This window comes from Squalius cephalus (assembly GCF_949319135.1).
Source record: "Squalius cephalus genome assembly, chromosome: 2".
Taxonomy (NCBI): domain Eukaryota; kingdom Metazoa; phylum Chordata; class Actinopteri; order Cypriniformes; family Leuciscidae; genus Squalius; species Squalius cephalus.
The window spans coordinates 33179054-33200512 of NC_137123.1; the positions used below are offsets into that span (position 1 = coordinate 33179054).

The 21459-nt window shown below is 36.1% G+C and overlaps 1 protein-coding gene across 2 annotated transcripts in view; it reads left to right on the top strand.

The window, feature by feature from the left end:
* Positions 1-21459, top strand: part of nt5c2b (5'-nucleotidase, cytosolic IIb) — a 42080-nt gene that overhangs the window by 17557 nt on the left and 3064 nt on the right. Inside the window, exons 4-17 of one of the 2 annotated variants that reach the window (XM_079864126.1) lie at positions 1586-1703; positions 1816-1911; positions 2008-2099; positions 6916-6973; positions 7598-7691; positions 8181-8234; positions 8333-8416; positions 9458-9499; positions 9581-9688; positions 11072-11138; positions 13744-13914; positions 14508-14559; positions 17076-17136; positions 17971-18147. In XM_079864126.1, the coding sequence (XP_079720252.1) occupies positions 1586-1703; positions 1816-1911; positions 2008-2099; positions 6916-6973; positions 7598-7691; positions 8181-8234; positions 8333-8416; positions 9458-9499; positions 9581-9688; positions 11072-11138; positions 13744-13914; positions 14508-14559; positions 17076-17136; positions 17971-18147 (1274 nt within the window). Of the gene's footprint in view, positions 1-1585; positions 1704-1815; positions 1912-2007; positions 2100-6915; positions 6974-7452; positions 7494-7595; positions 7692-8180; positions 8235-8332; positions 8417-9457; positions 9500-9580; positions 9689-11071; positions 11139-13743; positions 13915-14507; positions 14560-17075; positions 17137-17970; positions 18148-21459 lie in introns of those variants that run through there. The other variant, XM_079864127.1, reaches the window with a different exon arrangement.

Consider the following 21459-nt stretch of genomic DNA (forward strand, 5'->3'; position numbering starts at 1 on the left):
AGCCGGAAAAATTATCGAGCTCATTTTTTTTATTGTGCGATTAATTGATTTATTGACTATCGCGACAGGCCTAGTTCCAACCAATCACCGACATGGGTGGGTGTTGTGAGGTTTTGCACTCGTGCACGGCTGCCTATGACGGCTGCACGCGAAAACCTCACAACACCTCACAACACCTGCCCATGTCGGTGATTGGTTGGAACACTATTTATTTTGGGTTTGAGTGGTGGTGAAACTAACTGTTTTTGTGTGCAGATCTCAAAGCCTAGGCTGCCTACAGAGATGCGTTTTTTTGACGGCATGTTTATGGGGCGGGCAGCTAGCGGATCGTTAGGAAAGATTAGGTGAATGTGATCATTTATGTTTGGGCCTGAAATCGCTGATACAACCTTTAAGTAACATAACAGAATAATGCTTCATCTTCAGACATGCACAAACACAAGCCTATTGTAGAAAAACAGAAATCTTGCAAAAAAAACAAACAAAAAAACAAGCAGGTTGTTGTGGTCAAACGTGTCCGTCTTCTGTATCAACGGACCCAGGAGTTTACCCCTGAGGCACTCCTCTGATTTTCATTCCTCACTCTCAAGAGATCCTTCTGGGTTTCTGCCCTTTGACCTGCCGTCTCATCAACAAGCCTAACACATTTCCAGCTCTTTCATAACAACATGTAACATGAGCTGAAGTGTCTGTGTACAGTACAGTACCAACCAGCTCTGCTGAAGCTGTTGTTCTAGACATTTCAATTTCTCCTTCATGCGGTTGTGAGGATGGAACGACAAATATAGGAGTTAGAGTCACGCAAAATGCCTTTTGTTGCTTAAATACCACCCAAATCCCTCTGCACTGGCTTGGGGTCTAATTGGGTTTAAAACTTTTAGGGCAAGTGGGTTTGGTTTCATACTGGATTAGATCACAGAGCATACATGGCCCTGCTAAGCCTCTGTAATATGAATGTTCTGGTACCCTCTGCTTGCTCTGCGAAAGGACAAGGTTGAGGTCGACACGTATCACAGGTGCTGTTCCAAAAAGCGCTCCCAGAGAGTGTCTTTAAATACAACACTTACGCTGCCATCCATGCATCTTTCTGTTTTATTTTTGGTCAGTGGTTATTGAGCTCCCTCCCTTCCCTTTAAATTTTTAAATTTACAGAAATTTCAGCCAAAAATCTTCTAAAATGTTAATGTGAGGAAGTGACAGTGGTTGTAAGGCAACATACTAAAAGGCATAGTTCACACAAAAGTGAAAATTCTGTCATAATTTACTCACCATGTCATTGAAAAACTGTATGGCATTCTTTCTATCGTGGAACACAAAAAAATATTTTGAAAAAAAAAGAATTCTGTTCAATGTTGAAAACAACAAATACCTTGGTGTGTGTTCCACAGCATAAAGAAAGTCATGCAGATTTTGAACAACATGAGGGTGAGTAAATGAAGAATTTTCGTGAACTATGAACTAAGGAATGAACTATTCCTCTATGGTACATTAATACTTATTACAGGACCAATGGAATTATCTAGTAGTCTGTTGATTTTTATTTATGTTGTCCAATGTGTCTCACTGAATGCCTCTCTATCTGTAGTATACAAATCACCTGAATATGAATCTTTGGGCTTTGATCTGACTGTGGAACGGCTGGTCTCCATTGGCTACCCACAGGAACTGCTCGGTTTTGTTTACGACCCCACTTTCCCTACAAGGTAATGAACTCTCATTGGCAGACCATATTTGTTATCAGTACCAAGATTATCTTATGATATTCTATTTATTGGATAATTAGCACATCTAACCCATTATTGTCCTTTTTTACAGAGGTCTTGTGTTTGACACCATGTATGGCAACCTCCTGAAGGTTGATGCTTACGGAAACATCCTGGTCTGTGTCCATGGCTTTAACTTCCTGCGAGGGTGAGTAATCCCGGCCCCCGATGGATGGGCTTGGTTACAGATCTCTGTTGAAGCCTGTGGAGTATGTGCTCAAAATGTTTCTGTGTCCCATGCCAGCCCTGACATCCGAGAGCTCTATTCCAACAAGTTTATTCAGCGTGATGACACTGAACGCTTCTACATCCTCAACACACTTTTTAACCTTCCAGGTAGGCACTTCATCACTGTCCTACATATCTCTGTCACTGGCTGCCATTCAGAAGCACATTAACAGTGTCTTTTTGACCTCTTAATACTTGTGTGTGTGTGTGAGGAGTGTGTATTTGAAATCCTCAGTTGAAAAGTGTTTGAAAAGTCTGATCTTTGTTCTGACTGACTTACTGCTGCCATATTGTATAATAAGGAACAGGTTCTACTGTATTTGTGTGCTGTTATTCTCTCTGTAATTTTGCTGTACAGTAGTACAGACTACAGAGTGAGTAATGAAGTGATTTATACTTATCAAAATGCAAGCTTGGTTTGTATTTTAGAGTTGCAATTGTAACACATGACTTCCTGTTAGATTTAAAGCAGGTAATTGTTAATTGAACTAGTATAATTAATTTTTACAGGTTCTTTTCTAATAAACCAAGTAAAGTTACTACTGAACTTAATTCAGTAATCATTACACACCATGAGACATATGGAAAAGCAGCTTTGTCATTTTGTTTGAAAAAAAAAGAATAGGACATTTTTGACAAACACCTTTTTACCTACAATATGCATACATGATTTTCAAAGATACAAATAATTTTTGTTGCATTTAAAATGCACTTTGAAAACAAAAATTATTCAGTATATAATTGCCTACATATACACTACCAGGGCCTAAAAATAACTCTAGGCAAGCGCCAAATGCAAGTAAAAATCAACATTGGCAAGTATATGAAACACTGTTACTCGCCAGTTGGCCGGTAACTTTTTCTATTCATTCTAACAATGCCTGAGATCGTGATGTTCTTTAGCCTGATTATTGTAATTATATAAATATGTAATCTTATGTGCTGCATGTTTCAGAGTGATGCACAGCACTGTGATCTTTTCACATGAGTGTTTTGAGTGACTCAAAGTGGCTCGGTTGCAGTAAATGCTGCTCCATATGAACACTCAAGTGCTGTGAGTTTATCGCTTATAACATGCATTTGAAATTGCAACATGTGCCAAACATCTTCCTAAGTTTGTAATGAGAATGGTTTATAAATCTCTTATTAACAAAATATAAGCAGTTCAAAAGAGCAGTTTCCCTGCGGTTTCCTTTCTCAGGGAACTCAATTCTGCGTCAGTTGTTGACCCACAGAATTCGGTGTCTCAAGCACTTGTGAAATCATGCCAGTCTTATTGGTTGATGGCAGTCCGATTAAGTTACATTGAGTGCCCGAGTGTATAAAAGGGTGCCTGCATTACACGTGATCAGCTTTGTTGTCTTCAGGAAGCCACTTTGTTTGTATGTGCATGCGAAGCTAGGAGTCCATCGGAGCGCGTTCGCCTTTTGAGGGAGCAGGATACACTCATTGCGATGCATTCAAGGTAGGAAGCTCCATTCTTACTTGACTGTCTCTCAGGGGGATAAAATCAAGCTTCTGCATGGAACGTGTTCAGCTTTCGAGGGAGTTAGATGCAGTTGGAAGACCTGTTCTTGCTTGACTCTCTCTCGGGATGAGAATCAAGCGTTTGCACGGAGCGCGTTAGGCTCTCGATGGAGCATTCGCAGCATTCGCAGTGGGAAGCTCCTCCCTTGCTTGACTCTCTCTTAAGGGATGAGAGTCGAGCACCTCGAGGTTCTTGGGGATTGTAGGCAGAATGTTGAGCAAGGATGCTTCAGGGCTTTTTTTCCTAGTCCCTATAACACTAGCTTTCTCAGGAGCAAGGCTGTGGTGAGACAGATTGCTTCCTTATTTGTTACTGACGCATTTAAGCCTGACAAAATTGTGCTTGGTAACCTTCATTAGTCAGCATGGCGTAGTGGCATAGTGTCGCTGTGTTGACTTCCCTACGAAAGGGAACGTCTCTGGTTACTTATGTAACCCCCGGTTCCTTGAGAGGGGAATGAGAAGCTGCATTGCCATGCTTCAGGCTTGCCTACGCATCTTCCTTCCTTCACATAATGCACACACAGTTTAATGGCTGATAAAAATTATTTATGCCCAGTGTAAGCCTGTCTAAATCAGTCCAATGGCTGTTTCCGATAGAATGGGTGAAGGTGTCTGTGTGTTACTGTCTTTCGAATTAGAATTAGAATTAGAAACCTTTATTTATCCCACGAAGGGGAAATTCGTTTGAGGAGAAAAATACAGCATGACATGAGGAGAGGTGAGGAGAAAAAAGGCAACCCCCAGATTATGCTCCTGTAAGGAGTACAGTTTGGGAACAGTAAAAAAACACCTCAGCAACATTAGCACATAATCAGTACACTCTACAACATGAACACACAAGACTTGCAACAGGGGAGGGGAGTGGGTAATGGAGGTAACCCAGCATAGGCAAGCAGCCATCCGGTCCTGCAGCCATTCTCGGCGCTGGTCAGACCTGCCTGTCAGACTGGGGGTACAAAGCGTTGAAGGTGAGGGATGGGGGGTGGGGAGGGTGATTGCATATCTGTATATATGTAAGAGTTCGTGTATGTGTAGGCCTGGAGAGTCGCTACGCCTGGCATCCTAAATCTAGGTGCCTCAGTCCGCAGGATGTCATAGCGATACACAGCAGTTGCCATGGAGTCAACCTTGATCAGGTCCCAGACAGAGTCAACAATCAGCAGGTGTCAGTGGGGAGTGGGGGAAGGAACGCAAGAGCGTCTCGCTGCAGTGCTCTTCCGGGGGAGTTGTTGTTGCAGTAGCAGCCTCGGCCAAGGCCAGTGCTGGTAGAGGGGGGCCGAAAGCAGATAAGATAGGGATTGTTTGGTCTTGGGACGAGTAGCCGCATTCCAATTTACACGGCTATACTGGTCCATTTGGGTCTCCGAGACGATCCATTTGCCTTTGCAAAGCTATCAGCTTCTCCATGATGTTATCCATATTGTGGTTCATTATCACATTGTTTCCGCGTGGCAAAGTAATTTAATTCTATTTAAGCTTTTATCTGACTCCATTTTATATCTGACTCCATTTTATCACGACCTCGAATTTAAGTTAGATTGCCAGTTGGTTATTGGTCAATTATATAATAGTTTAACAATACATTTGATTGTTCTATTTAACTCTTTACTTATATTTTACCCGTTCATATTAGGAAGCTATGTCGCTCAGAGTTCCTCATGCCTTGTTTAACGTGGGTCTCACGATCACAATCTCGCCAGCTTCGGTCACTAAACAGAGGTAATTGCTATATACATGAGATCGGTCGCATTCACACTTACACAATCAAAAGATACTTTGGTATTGCCCCTGTGATTGCATATACTTGAAATTAAAGTAACGTTTACTACAGTAGAGGTATGGCCACTACTACAGATATAAGTCAACCAACTTTACTTGTCTTATAATAGCTTTGGATTGGCTATGCCGTGGTTTCCCACGTACACTTCTCTAAAGTAACATTAAATTAAAACAGAGGTAAGACACACCCAGATTTAGGTTGGTCAAGCTGCACTTTTGCTGCCCTAAATGGAAATTCACTTCTTGTCTTTGCAAAACACGTACACTTGAATTAGTGCCTAATATTAGTCGTCACTAATCTGATGCAAAACTTGCGGTAACATACAAATCCGTTTAATCTACTTGGGAAAACAATTTCAGAGTATTCGGAATAAAATCAAATGTAACAATTTATTATGTCAGGTAAATGTATCATGCCAATTTCATGATCAGTTCAAAGATAATAAATACAAAACATCAAATGCTCTGGAATAAAGAGAAAAAATGTGAACCTGACATTGGAAAATACATGATGCTGTCTTGGCCACTCTCAGCATCACGGGCTAATTTGAGCTACAAATCGCCCTGAGCCTCTTGTTGCATTTCTTTATATAGACGGAAACTTCTTTCATATGGAAACATTTGCTAACAATGGGAATTTGCATTCAGAGTTTACACCTTTTGGGAGCAGGATGCCATTTGCCAGGAAGACACACCCTCCTCTGTGTGCGCGTTCTCTCTAAACTCTTAAATACCTTATTACCTTTTGGTTTACTTCTTTGGGAATGAGACATTTGTACCAGTCGCACTGAGACATTTCAAATGATACCAAACATGTGTAATACTGTATGATAATTATTCACATTAAACCATATAGATTCTTGGGTGAATTTTGGTGATCTCAGCATGAGAGAGAAGGAATGGGGGAAGAGGGAAAGAGATGTAGATTAGGATGATTCTGAGGTGAGACTTGCATCTCGAATGGTGCACAAGAGTGAGTTCAAATGTTAATTTCCTTTGTTCTCTCAGAGAGTTGCCCTCTCTTCCAGTTTTTTCCGGTCTTACAGCCAGTAAATTTTCTCAAGTCATTGGTAGGTGTGGCAAAATGTTACTTTTACACCCACTACCATTCAAAAGTTTGGGGTCAGTAAGAGTTTTTAATATTAGACAGTGGTCTCTTGTCCTCAACAAAGCTGCAATTATTTAATCAAACATAGTTAAAACAGTAATACTGTAAAATATGATTACAATTTAAAATAACTTTTTACTCTAGTCTTCAGTGTCACATGATCCTTTAGTGTTGAAAATGGTTGCGCTGCTTAATATTTTTATGGAAACTGATAAAAAAAATTCAGGATTGTTTGATGAATAGAAAGTTCAAATGAATATAATTTATTTGAAATAATTGAAATTATAACATCATAAATGTCTTAACTGTAACTTTTAATCAATTTAATGCATTCTTGCTGAATAAAATTAATTTCTTAAAAAAAAAAAAAATCTTATTGACTCCAAACTTACAGTAGTGTATAATTTAAAATATGTGCAAAAAAATGTAAGTTGTTCATGGTTAAATTTGAGAACAACTTTCACACTCTCTTTCTTTCTATATCTTGTACTCTCTCTCTCCGCACAGAAACATACCTCTTAGCCTGCCTGGTTGACTTCTTCTCAAACTGTGACCGATATTCCAGGTAGGAGTTCCAGTGACTATGATTCTATTACTCTGTTGCCATGGACACTGCATACAGCCATACCAGTGATTGATAATCAGTATCATTTACTGTGGGTGAGGACTATTTGACGCTCTATATTAGTCCACCAGAAAGCACGCTACAACTTGATAAGAAAATCTTAAAACAATTTTACAACTATGCTATAAAACATGATGACACAAGCAGATTGTTGTCTGTGATTCAACTATGGTTCATGTTCATGCATGAAATAATTTATCATCAGTTTACCGTAACTTACTAATGACTAATCACAGTGCATGTAAAGTAGGTCGAATAGAATTATAAATTTTAAACGGCATGGAAATAACTTTATTCATGCTCAGGGGGGAAAAAAAGCAGCCAGACCTATGTAGATAAAATCTGTTAAAACGTAGTAGTCTGTGATTTGTGTTTTGGTATGGATGCATGTCCTCTGAAACACCTGTTGGTCCTTTTAGGGGGAGAGAGCTTTCCTGTTTGGCTCGGACAACCTCAAACAAGGGAAGACTGTCCCATTTAAACATGTCTGACTGTCGATAAAATGTGTCATGGCTGGCGCTCGGCGTCTTACTCTGCTGTCCCTTTGTTCTTCTAAACCTTTAGCTGTGAAACAGGCTTCAAGGATGGAGACCTCTTCATGTCCTTCAAGAGCATGTTCCAAGATATCCGAGATGCTGTAGACTGGGTACATTTTAAGGTACAAATGTTTTCTGTTTGTCTTTCTTTCTTTCTGAAGTCAAATCACCTTTATTCATATAGCACGTTATACACAGATAAAGCAAATAATGATCAGTGATGCACACAGGGTTCAATTCTGCTTTAAAGCAGCTCTAAAAAGACAAGTGTCAGTTCGGTTCAAGAACTGTCTAAAGTTCATCAATTATGTAATAAGTTGAATTCAGTTATAAGCAGCTCTACAGAAAAACAGTGATGTCATCATCCAGCTCAGTTCAGTTCTTATCCAGTTCTCATCATCATGTTAGTGCAGTCAAATCAACAATATTGTTGAATATTAGTTGTCAGAGGAGGAAGTCAGTAAGTCAGAGTAATCTGCCAGGGTAACATTGCTGTGAACATTTAATAGCAAGCAGCTAGGATTAATAGTAAAATGTTTATTGGAAAAAAGTGTTTATTGGAAGTGTTTTAGATGCATGTCATAAACTTGCTCCGTTGCTGATTTACTCAGGGAACATTGAAGGAGAAAACAGTGGAAAACCTGGAGAAGTATGTTGTGAAAGATGTAAGTTTGTCTTTTAAGTTACTGATTTGCCTTTTTGTGCTACAGTTTTTGCAAGGGAAGTGTAATTCTAAAAAAAAACTTTTTTTTTTCATTTAAAGGCAAAGTTGCCATTGCTGCTGAGCCGCATGACTGAAGTCGCAAAAGTTTTCTTAGCCACCAACAGTGACTACAAATACACAGAAGTGAGTTTACTGATGCAAACACATTCATAAGCTCTCTTTCAGAACCTAGTGAGCTGCCTTGCTGCATACAGACAACACAGCAGCATGCTATCTATAAGCATATCTATCTATGGCAGCATGCTATCTGGATTTGGAAAGATTTGGAATGCTTTACATTGGCAGCTTTATTTAAGCTAACAGCTCAGTAACATAGCACACACAAATGTTGGGAAAAATATTCAATTTTAAATGAACTTCGGCAGGGTAAACGCCAGGTATCAGCTGTATAATGGTCCTAGATCACATGTTATTTTCACAGTTCACAACTTTCAAAACCGTTTTTGAGTATTGAAAGCCTTTTGGAAAGATTTTGTCAGCTAAACAAATGTTATGTTATTAAACAACAATACAAGCCATTGAACACACTGTTTTTAGCCTATACCTCAGCCTCATTTTTACATTTAACTGTTTTATCAGTGCCTTTTAGTATTATCAACACTTGGCAATCAATATTATAATTTTATTTTATTATGAATGTTTCTGCCTTAGCAATTGGCAGAAACCAACTTTTACTCACATAGCAATCTCTCATCAATTTCTAACCAATAAAATATTTGAAAGCTTTACATAACTAGAAAAAAATATATTCATTATAAAAATTGTCATTACTTTACATATATATATATATACATATTTAATATAATATATATGTATATATTTAAATTTCCATGACTTTTTATGGTCTAGTAAAGACACTTTTAAAATTCCCTCATATCTCCGGATTTTCCAAGACTGGGAGAACCCTGGTTCAAATGACGGTTGTTGAGGGAATTAATTAAAAAAGCTTTTCAAACAGCTTTGTGTCAGAACTGTGCCCATGATTCCTTAAAAATCCCTCTGTATATGCAGCTCTTTAGGTTTTGGATCAGAGCAACAAACAACCACACATGGAACTGGGTTGTTTCATATTTGGACGTACATACTATCTGCCTCATGAAGCTATTTGTTTAAGCCATCATGATCTTTTAACAAACCCAGCTTTTGTTTTGATTTGTTTTACAGAAAATTATGACATACTTGTTTGACTTCCCCCATGGCCCAAAGGTATTTTCAACCTCTCTTTGAACTTTTCTAAAGAGCTTCCTGCCATATATTGTTGCTCATAGTAATTTTTTTTTGTTGTAGCATGGCACTCCACACCGTCCTTGGCAGTCGTACTTTGACCTCATCCTAGTGGATGCTCGAAAGCCTTTATTTTTTGGAGAGGGAACGGTTCTGAGACAGGTGGATACGGTGAGTAAATAACACCAAAACCCCTACAAAAAACAGAAGCCAACTTTCCAAGTCAGCAGGTGTAGAATTGCACATTCTGGAACATTCTATCCTGCTGAACACAATCACAAAGAGGGTTAGTCAGCACTGAGTATAGAGCATTTATACTGAAGTCTGCTGAGCACAATACAAGCTGAAAGCTGAGCACTGTCCTGTCTTCCCTTTGCAATATTAAGGGGCTAAACAGCTCACAGCATTAATAAAAGTTCTTATTTTGTGGGTGTATTTGCACTATTACCTGATTTGCATAATTCGTTGATTGCGTTGCATGCTAAACAACACATCGTGTGCACATCAAGCAGGCACAATAGATTCTTTGTGATTCTTTGTTATTTATATGTGCTGAGAAAATGTAACATTAAAAAAGGTAAAAATTAACAGTAATAATGTTAATTCGTGGTTCTCAAACTTTTTGACTGCAATACCCCTCATCTTCCAAGAAAATATTCAAAGGCCAACCAAGATATTTCTGGTACTTCTGATGTAATGGCAAAGCTGCTTGTTTTCAAACTTTTGTATGTACGGTAACTAATAGTGGCAATATTTTCAAATAAAGTAATTATACATAATTAAAATAGCTAAATAACTGATTGTTCTTTATTGTTTACACATTACCAATTAATGTTTAGTTTAAAAAAAAATCATGACATATTTCCCGATTTTCCTGCTACCATCACTTTGTTTCTTTGTAATAAAAAGCAGACTTAATATTTATCTATTTCGGGGTCCTGATTAGGAGACAGTGGTCAGATGAATCATTGTGCCATGCTGCTTAAATTTATCAAGCAGAAAAACGCACCCTTCCTGTGCCCAAAACAAGGCGTCTGTGGATGAAGCAAGTACTGATGGGACAACGCTGTCCTGCAGCACTTCACAGACAATGCATGGAATGAGAATTTACACTATATTCAAGAACATCGGCTCGTTTCGTGCATCATATGTGATTACGCCATTTCTACGTCATTGCATATTTCGCAGAGCTTTCCAGTTTATGTTTTTAATTTGATCAAGTCAAGTGTTTACATGCCCTATCGAACAGTTTAGAAAAGGTTTAAAACACCCCTTACAATCCAAATTAAATTTGAATTGGATTTGTTACGTGTGACTTTTTTATTCGGACTGTGCTAGTAGTCTGATTACAAATGGATTATTAGGGTCCTTGTAAATGCAGCTAATGTCTGTTTAGATTTTTAGCTTATTTTAAAGCTTTTTTGTCTTATTTTAAGTCATGTTGAGGCCCCCTAGTGGGCCCCAGCCCTTTTGTTTATAACCACTGAAGTACACTGAATGAATATTCAGAGAGTTTGGACATCTAAATATTAATCGGTCTGTTCTCTATCCCAGACCACAGGGCGACTGAAAATAGGAACATACACTGGACCTTTACAACATGGCATTGTTTACTCTGGAGGTACTGGAAATTCTTGGATAAAGATGCAAACATCACACTCACAGATGAATCTCCCTGAAGGCCCTGAAACATATTGCGCTGATGATTAACATTTAGACCACAAGTCTATTACAGATCCACACTTTATCACATGATTTTTTAACTGCATGTGTAGTCACTTAGTTTGGTTTGGTTTTGGTTTCATGTGTTGACATTAGTTAACTACATTAGTTTACATGAACAAATGCTTCTAAAGCATTTATTCATCTTAGGTACTGTTAATTTTAATATTTACTAATACATTATTAATATCAGAAGTTTTATTTGTTAATAGTATTTAATGGACCTGAGCTTGCATAACTAACAATGCACGGGTGTTTTTTATTAACATTAATATTAACAAAGATTGATAAATACTGTACAAATATACATGTATTGCTCAATGTTAGTTAAGGCATTAACTAATGTTAACTAATAGAGACGTGGTGTAAAGTGTTATCCTTAGTTCTGATTCACTGAAGGCAAAACCTGTGAGAGCATTGATTGGCTGAGATATTCATGATAAAGTCATATTGAGATTATTTTGGCAAATATAGTGCTTGTGGTTTAAATTCATATTATAAATATAAATGATATGGGTAACACTTTATATTAAGGGTCCAGAATAATGCATTAGTTAAGCATTAATTAATAAATAACTGGTTCACAATTAAGCATTAGTTAAGCATGAACACACTAATAATTAATTTGTAACTTTACATTTTAAGGGTCCTTAATTATGCGCTAGTTAAGCATAAATAAACTAGTAATTAATGATTTACTTGTTCACAAGTATGCATTAGTTAAGCATGGACACAATAGTAATTAATGATTAATTGAATATATAGTAAACACCTTTTAGCCATTATTTACAACTTAATAAGCAATTTTGTGTGGTGACGCAATTATATTTATGTCCCATTCTATTAAGTTAACTGAACAATAAGATAGTAATTATGTTTAATTACTGCTGGTTTTGCAGTTATAAATTGCCATTAATACAGTACTAATAAAGACAATATGACCCCCAATTCTAAAGTGAAAGTTATATCCTCAATTCTGGCACTTATTGGGTGGTCTCATTAAGTATTAATACGTAACTTTTACAGACACAAAACATAATTTTTTGTATGTTTGGATTAATGGTGAAAGGTAAGCTACAACATGGATGTATCGGCAACATTTAAACAAAAACATATTGCACTTTTACAGCAAAAAAACGTTATCTATTATTTACGAATCTTTTATATCATAAAGATATCTGTATAATTTCCCTTTTTACCATTTTATAGAAATGTTTTATCCCTAAACCCAAACTAAACCTTTTTATTGAGAATATAAAATGATACACAACGTAATTGACAGAAATTATTAGGATTATTAAGGAAAAGGAAAATTTTTATAATAATATAGTATTAAAAATATATTTTGAGCCACTAATCCCACTCAAACCTCTAAACCTACCCATACACATTTCTTGAAAATATAGAGTTATAAAGAAAAACATAACAGACAGAAAAGTGTAATCACAATAATTTATTTATTAAAAGCGGTAACAATAGTAGTCACGATGTGTTGCAGTCGCAGTCCTCTCTGTTTCTGGCACAGAGCAGGATTTAAGTTATTAATCCATGAAAAGGGTATCCCACTTCACTTCACGGCATATCGCAATCTGTGACGAAGCAGGCGAGAACCAATGAGCGTTTGAGGCGGCAATTTTTTTAATTCATAACAAGCTTGAGATTTGTATTACAAGAAAAATAATGGTTAAACGATTAATAAATGTTATTCATTTTAAGGTTTTAAAGTGCGGTTTTGTTTAACGTAATCCTTTGAAACTAGTCTGCAGCGGAAGTCACAAACAGAGTGAAATGTTTTTACTGCTGTCAATATTGTACGTTTCAGTGTATGAAAACATAAGTAAATGTATGTGTTGTAGAACCACACTTTACGTAAAAATACACATTCTCGTGAGATCACGTTGCAGAATAACTAAACAAACCAATACTGTAAATTAGAGCCTATCTTTAGAACAAAGGGTAAAATTGTCTTTAGTACTGTATTAGTGACAGTTTAGCCTTAATTATTGGCTAATTCTGGTTAATAAACTTGAATATCACTCAATAAGTGCCATAACTAATGAAGATATATTTTTCACTTTAAAATAGGGAGTCAAATTGTCTTTATTACAATATTTTAGCAATTTTTAACTGCAAAACCAGCAGTAATTAAACATAATCACTAGTTTATTGTTCAGTTAACTTAATAGAATGGCACAGAAATATATTACATCACTACACAAAAATAATAAATGGCTTATTAAGTTGTAAATATGGTTAAAAGGTGTTTACTGTACATTCAATTAATCATTAATTACTATTGTATCCATGCTTAACAAACACATACAATTTAAAGCTAATCATTAATTACTAGTGTGTTCGTGCTTAACTAATGCTTAATTGTGAACAAGTCAGTTATTAATTATTGCTTAACTAATGCATTATTCTGGACCCCTAAAATAAAGTGTCACCATTATATGTGAAAATGTCAATCTATTTAAAAAATGTATGTTGTCATCTCTGCCCAGGTTCCTCTGACACTGTGTGTGATTTACTCGGAGTGAAAGGGAAGGATATTGTGTACATTGGGGATCATATTTTTGGAGATATTCTTAAGTCCAAAAAGCGACAGGGTTGGCGGACGTTCCTGGTGATTCCTGAATTGGCGCAGGAGCTGCACGTGTGGACAGACAAAAGCTGTGAGTGTCGCCATATTTCAGTAAAATAAGCCTGTTTGACCTGTTTCACACAGCACGGAAGCAGCACACATTTATTTGGGGTGCCCATTATTAATAGGTTACAGCATGGTTGGCATAGGCACATTGGCGACGAATAGCTGCAAGTAGAGTTTTGGTGCTGAACTACATATCCTATGTAAACCTATCTTTTGCAATATAGGATTTAGAGCAGTTTATAGCTATATTTTGGGATTTGGGTTCCAATCCATGAAGTTTCATTACCATTTTTATGTAAATGTAATCCCTCTTTGCGTATTTAGATTTGTTGACTATCAATTCTGTAATAATTATATTATGATCATTACTAAATTAATTACTTAGTGTCGTAATCTAGAAACTAGCCTACTTAAAGTTTTGTATAAATTTTTTGCAGCAGTTCTATTACAACGCAAACACTGTCACGAAACAGACCTTCTTGTGAGAAACTCAAGAAAGAAAGGAATGCTCAGAAAGAGAAAGACGAAAAAGAGTGTCAGATAATATGTTAACAATTGAAAGGCTAAGGAAGAGATGTGAAACCCAATCATGACAGGGTTCTGCTCTCTCATTCACAGCTCTGTTCGAGGAACTACAGGGCTTGGACATTTTCTTGGCAGAACTATACAAGTGAGTAAAGCTGCCTCTGTCCCTCAACACGGGGAGGGGGGGTATGTTATGGGGACAAAATGTTCCCACAAAGATGGCAATATCCTAAATCCTTGTCCTTGTGGAGAAATGTTTTGGTCCCCATGAGGAAAACAGCTTATAAATCATAATAAATTATGTAAAATGTAGAAAGTTTTCTGTTATAGGTTGGTTTAGGAGTAGGTTTAAGGTTAGGGGATAGAATATTCAGTTTGTCTATATAATGTCCTCATAATGATAGGAATACCTGTGTGTGCGTGATCGGGTGAGTATATATGTTTTTAGATCAGTTTTATGAAAATAAAATGTTGGCATTTGAAATAGAGGGTGACCGGGGAGTGGATTTTCAAACCTCTCCCGTCCCACTCCCACAAAAAAAAATCCTGTCCCGTCCCAATCCCACGAAAAAACATCCAATCCCGTCCCAATCCCAGAAGAATGACTCCTATTCCCTCCCACTCCCGTGTTGTGTTTTTTTGACCAGAATCTGTCAGTTACAGTAAAAAAAATACAGTACAGATAACAGCATAGCACAGTTTATGTTACTTTATTGAACTGAAAGCCAGTTTAAACAATGCACATTAAACACATTAAATTTCCTGTAAATCATCCATGCAAACACACACACAGGCACAAAAAAAATGCATCACAATAAGTGTATTGTGATTGTCACTAACATTTTAGTAACTAAACTGAATTTTATTAGGTTTAGTGACAACATGTTACAATGTTTACATGGTACAATTTCTGGTAAGCTAGGCTTTTTTATTATTTCAATTCAATTCAATTATTGTGATTGATTTAATATTGACTCATTTGGATAAATATTAGGTAGGCTACACAAGATAGGCGTTATTTTTTTCTCAAGAAATACTGTAAACATACAGACAGCCCTATCAGCTGGTAGTAGGCTATTATTTAAGGTTAAAAATAACTCAAATTAAATATAATGCGTTTTTTTTTATTATTATAATAACAGCTTTATTTAATGATATAAGTAAAAATATAATAAATATGTAATATAGATCACATATTTAGCAAAATACTCTCTATAGCTATTTTTTTCTTGCCAACTACGTGCAAGCCTATAATGTTCATTAAATGGCTTTCCTGAGGTAAATGTGACATAATTGTTCTCCAGCTATGTTAATGACCTCTTCACGCTGATGAAAAACACTGATTGATCGATATTATGTATGATGAATATACATTTCGGTAAGCTGTACTGTATCTTTCAGTGTTCATTCATGTTTTTTTACTATTAGCTAGTAGAGATGATCGGTTCACGTGCGCTAGGGATCTGTCACGTAACATTTACAAGCGCCAAAACGGTGTTTATTGTTTGAATTTCGTAATAAAATTGACAGAATCTGAGAGCTGAGATTTTTTTTATATATCATAAGTAACCTGCTCTGTCTAGTCTGTCGGTCTCCGTGTCCTCTTTGCTTCGCGATTTTTCTGTGTGTGAGAAAATGGTTGTGTGGCGTGAGAGGGTGTGAAAAGTGTCAATTGCGTGTGTCTCACGGTGAATGCGTGAGAGTTGGCAGCTCTGAATATATTATTGGTGGTTGGCATTGTATACCAACTTGGTGCATATATTACAGCCACCAACTGGTACGGGTGTGTGGAGCACGTCATTCACTTTACCAGCCACACCAAAGCAAACAGGAGAGCATAAAGAGACAGGGCAAATAGAATTTAGTTCAAAATTTAAATATAGAGTTTATTTATGGAAACTGTATATTTGTGTATAAAGTTGGGTATCGTAGTTTTATTACGATTCCCGGTCTCGCTCACTCCCGCTGACATTTTTTCCTGTCCCGTCCCAATCCCGTGATTAATAGTGACCCGCGGGATTCCCGAAAAAATGTCAGCCTCTAATTTGAAACTATTGAAGGCGTTCACACCATTTCTGAATTATTGTAATTGTGAGATTCCTACTTAAGCGCTTTTAATTACAAATTACTAACTAGAATTTTCTGAGATCCGACTTGTTCTGCTTCATCAGTAAAATATAGTTAAGTGTTTAACTGATCTCATAATATTTCTGTTTCATAATTCCTCTAATTGTCTTTTGGTGGTATTTTATTAAGGCCAGATTAATCTGAATAAAAGACATGCAATACAGTTTAATGTAGCTAACAGAGTTTGATAACTAATGACTAATGTCCTGCTAAATAAACTAGTTTATCAATAAAGCATTTGCATAAAAACTGTTGTTGTATTGTAGTTTTGTCTGTTGAATACTCAAAATACGCATTTTCATATTCATATTCATTTTGGAATTTTGGCCATAGAAATGCATAATTCCAAGTCCGGGTAGCCTATGTGAACCGCTCCGAGTAGAACATCCAGCTTGACATTATGGTAATAACTCGCTGTCCTTATACGACCTTCTAGGGTCATAGGGCTGGAGCCTATCCCAGTTTCTTAGGCCAGAGGCAGAGGAAAGCACCCTGACTGTACTTTTCTCTCACTCACGTTCTTTCTTTCTCTAGGCATTTGGACAGCAGCAGCAATGAGAGGCCAGATATCAGTGCTATCCAGAAAAGAATGAAGGTACACACAGACACACACTGAATAACACACGCATATTCCACATATTTCAATTATGATCTGATTTTACTAGATATGAAACGGCTCAAATTTTCATCTTAGTTTACAGTATCTATCCAACGATCATATGTGTATTTAACTACTATGTACTAACGTTTAAATGACTCATTTGATTAAATGCACTTAATGTGTTCATACATGTCTTTACATTGTACTTAAATTTATAATACTTTATACCAGTAATTTCTGTAATTACATCTATTATTACACTGTTGACCTTTCCCTTACACCTTAACCCACCCTTAAACCTAACCATACCACTAAACCTGTCCCTAACTTTACCCGTATCCCACCTCAATAGCAGCTAAAGTGTTTTGCAATACAGCATGAACACAATAAGTACATTGTACCTAACAATATATATTTTTTATTTATGCAAGTACATTTAAGTGCCCCAGTAACTTTTAAAGAGTTTAGAGTTTAGAAATATTATGGGTTATTTTCATGGAGTATCTGTGGAATGCTCTTGAGACAATAATTTAGACTCGTTCCTCAGTTTGCATAAACGAACAGGAAATGTGTTTACATCAATGCTTGTAATGGCAGATTATAAGTCTTGTAAGTTTAATTATTGCCCATGGCAATCAACAGCCTGTCACATATGCCGTCCATAAATATTTGGATGGAATTAATTAGCTACAAGAGTGATGTTATATATATATATATATATATATATATATATATATATATATATATATATATATATATATATATATATATATATATATATATATCATGTTGATTCACAAATTCTCTCTGTGCGTCTTGGCTCATCAGAGAGTGACTCATGACATGGACATGTGCTACGGGATGATGGGAAGCCTGTTTCGCAGTGGGTCTCGGCAGACTCTGTTTGCTTCTCAGGTGATGCGTTATGCTGATCTGTATGCTGCCTCTTTCATCAACCTGCTCTACTACCCCTTCAGCTACCTGTTCAGAGCCGCGCATGTTCTGGTGAGAACACACACCCATAAACACACTCACACCCATAAACATAGGCTTGGATTAGTGATACAAATACCAATACAATAGCTGGTACCAATTCCTATGCCCCAGACTAATAATAATAATATCATTATTTAAGGTTAACTGTTCATATCAATACAAAAAAATAATAATAATTGTATGTTGCCTTAAAATAATATTTGTCAATTAAACATGCTTAGATAGGTTTTTTTTTTTTTGTATTTCTTGAAATATAGTGTCAGTAATAAAAGCTAATAAAGAAAGTAAGTGGGTTTTTCTTTTTCTTGTAAAAGTTGTTTGATTAATATGCAATGCAATGATTTTATTATATTTGCACGTGTCAAAATACTGGATTTGTGTCCATATATTAAAAAGCATTGCACTGCATGTTAATCAAACAAATGTTTGAACACTTGTGTACTGTATGAAATATCAAATGCACTTTTCATTGTCAAACTGGCCATCTTGGCAAAATATTAACCCCCTGAGGTCGGCTATCGCGCCGGCGCGATAGGCTCGTTTTTTTCCGTATGAGTGCAAAAAAATAATAAAATAAAAATATTAATTTTTATCTTATATGCTTGTGTTATACATCAATCTATCCTGTTAAGTGTGTATTATTTTTGTGTACACTCACAATAAAAACAAAGTGTTGTGCTTTTCGCCAAATAAAGAAAAATAAACACGAAGCGAGTTCTGCCTTCTCTCTGTCCGTGTAGTCCATTCTGAAACGCGTCCGAAAATGAATCATAACTCAGCGAATACTTCTCACACAGGCACGTGAGATATGTCTTTATGAAGCTAGAAATCTCCTCTTTTAAATGAAGTAATTTATATAAAAAACAAATGTTTTCAACTCATGTAATCCGTTTGAAAGCAAGGAGAGGTACCGTTTTTCCTTCTGCTTCATTATCTCTATAATCAGCTGCGGCCGCCCCGCCCCCGGCGCGATTCACATGTAAATAGTTAGATGATCTAGTATGCATCGCATACGCCCCCCGATCAATGCCATAAAAAGTTTCTTCATCAGACTTACTGATAGTTCATCGCGTTTTGAGTATGACACGCTTCTCCGGTAATAAAGACGCCCTTCAGATGAGGACGGCGAGGAAGAATGCACCTTTTCCTCAGAGGAAGATTGTAACTCAGACGAGGAACGGCAGCATTTTGAAGAGCGAATTCCGCCGAGAACACAATTTCGGAGTAAGTTTTACTTAAAAGTCTTTTGTCTTTTATTTTTCGTGTTCGCATTTATGAGGAAAAAACAATCTTACGTGACAGTTCTCCATTATGGACGCGAGCGCTCTAAAAAAAATCACTAAAAGACTTTCAAACTTTCACAGAGACCTCAAAACAGAAAGTACAAATCCTTTCTTTAAAACGAATTTCGTTTTGTATCAATTGTATCTTACTTTTAATAATTTTTTCATTTACAAATTTCCTGGATTTAAACTGCAAATTAACATTTATATTTCTAATAATAAAAATGAAAGACCTATGTTACAGACATATGAAAGACAACATTTCGTTGATTAGTTTTGGATAGATTATACATTTTTAATGTAAAATATCTGCCACCTCAAATAAGCTTTTGTTTGCCAATATTTGCTTATGTTAAATATAATATGTTTTGTCAAAAATAAAGTTATTAAATAATCAATCAAATCCTTAACTTTGAAATATGTATGATAAAATGTATACTTTAGTTTTTACAAAGAAAGATTACACTTGAATTGTTGTTGTAATTGTAACCTTTTTAATAAAAAAATATATTTACAAGGTAGATGTAAACAAACTATTAAAAGGTAAATATAAGCCTTTTCTTTAAATAACTTTTATTGTGTTTTATTATTGACAAATTTGGGGAGAGCATAAATATTCCAAAACTGAAAATACAGTATGAGAATTAACTGCACAATTACTAGACATGTTTTCCTTGGATATTATAGGCCAAATTGCAAGCACAATATGAGGAAAAATAAAAAAGAATTGAGATGCTTCCAACTGTTGCTCTTGCATTCTTGTGGCTCAGTGACTCACCTGAATGAATGGCTAATTAAGTATGCGGGCCCCATTGTCTCCTCAGGTGTGAACTACTACATATACATGACCGTTGACGCCCACTCCGCATATGGCCTTTTCAAACAGAAAGTGCTTTGCAAAATTCAAATCAATGTATTGTGTTATGTGAATGATAAGGCAGGGTGATTTTCACTTCATTTTGAAGAAAAAACACTAGGCGATGACATCTTTTAGACAAAAGTCTTATTGGCACATATTTAGAATGTGTTTTATGGCCTTATTTCAGAAACTTTAGTTTTTAGTTTTTTCAATAACCACGCATAAACATTATTCTCTCAAAAATGCAGACATGTACATTCTTGTTGCTCACATTTCATGGTAGCCCTGTTTGTGCTAAATAGTGTGTAATTTTTTTTTGCCATTAATATGTTTATAAGCAACTGAAAAAAGCAAAAATGTCAGGGCATGTCAGAACATCTCAAGGACCCCAAAAACACCTCAGACCCCAGAGGGTTAATGAAGAGACAGTTGGTCTGGTGAATGTAAACTGGAGAAATAAAACACTGCATATATGTCAGAATACTGGATTTGTGTCCAGTGTTTTATTTCTCCAGTTTACATTCACCAGACCAACTGTTTCTTCATTAATATTTTGCCAAGATGGCCATTTTGACAATGAAAAGTGCATTTGATAGTTCATACAGTACACAAATGTTCAAACGTGTGTTTATAATTATTTCATTCAGCAAGGATGCATTAAATTGATCAACAGTGACAGCAGAGACTGCTCTTATGAACTTTCTATTCTTCAGAGAATTCTGAAAAAATGCATCACTGCTTCCACAAAAATGATAAGCAGCACAACTGTTTTCAACACTGATAATAATAATAAATGTTTCTTTGAGCACCAAATCAGCATATTAGAAAGATTTCTGAAGAATCATACAACACTGAAGACTGGAGTATGGCTGCTGAAAATGCTGGAATAAATTACATTTGAAAATATATTTAAATAGAAAACAAATGTATTTTAAACTGTAATAATATTTAGCAATATTATTGTTTTTACTGTATTTCTGATCAGATGAATGCAGGCTTGGTGAGCATAAAAGACTTACCAACCCCAAACGTTTGAATGGTAGTTCAAAAGGTACTAGGCATAAGCGCAAGTTATACAAGTCACGCTGTACTAAAAATAGAAAAACCTGGAAAGAAAAACTAATCTGGTTACATTTTTCTAACTCGAGTATCGACTGGTACTGAAATACCGGCTCTGCC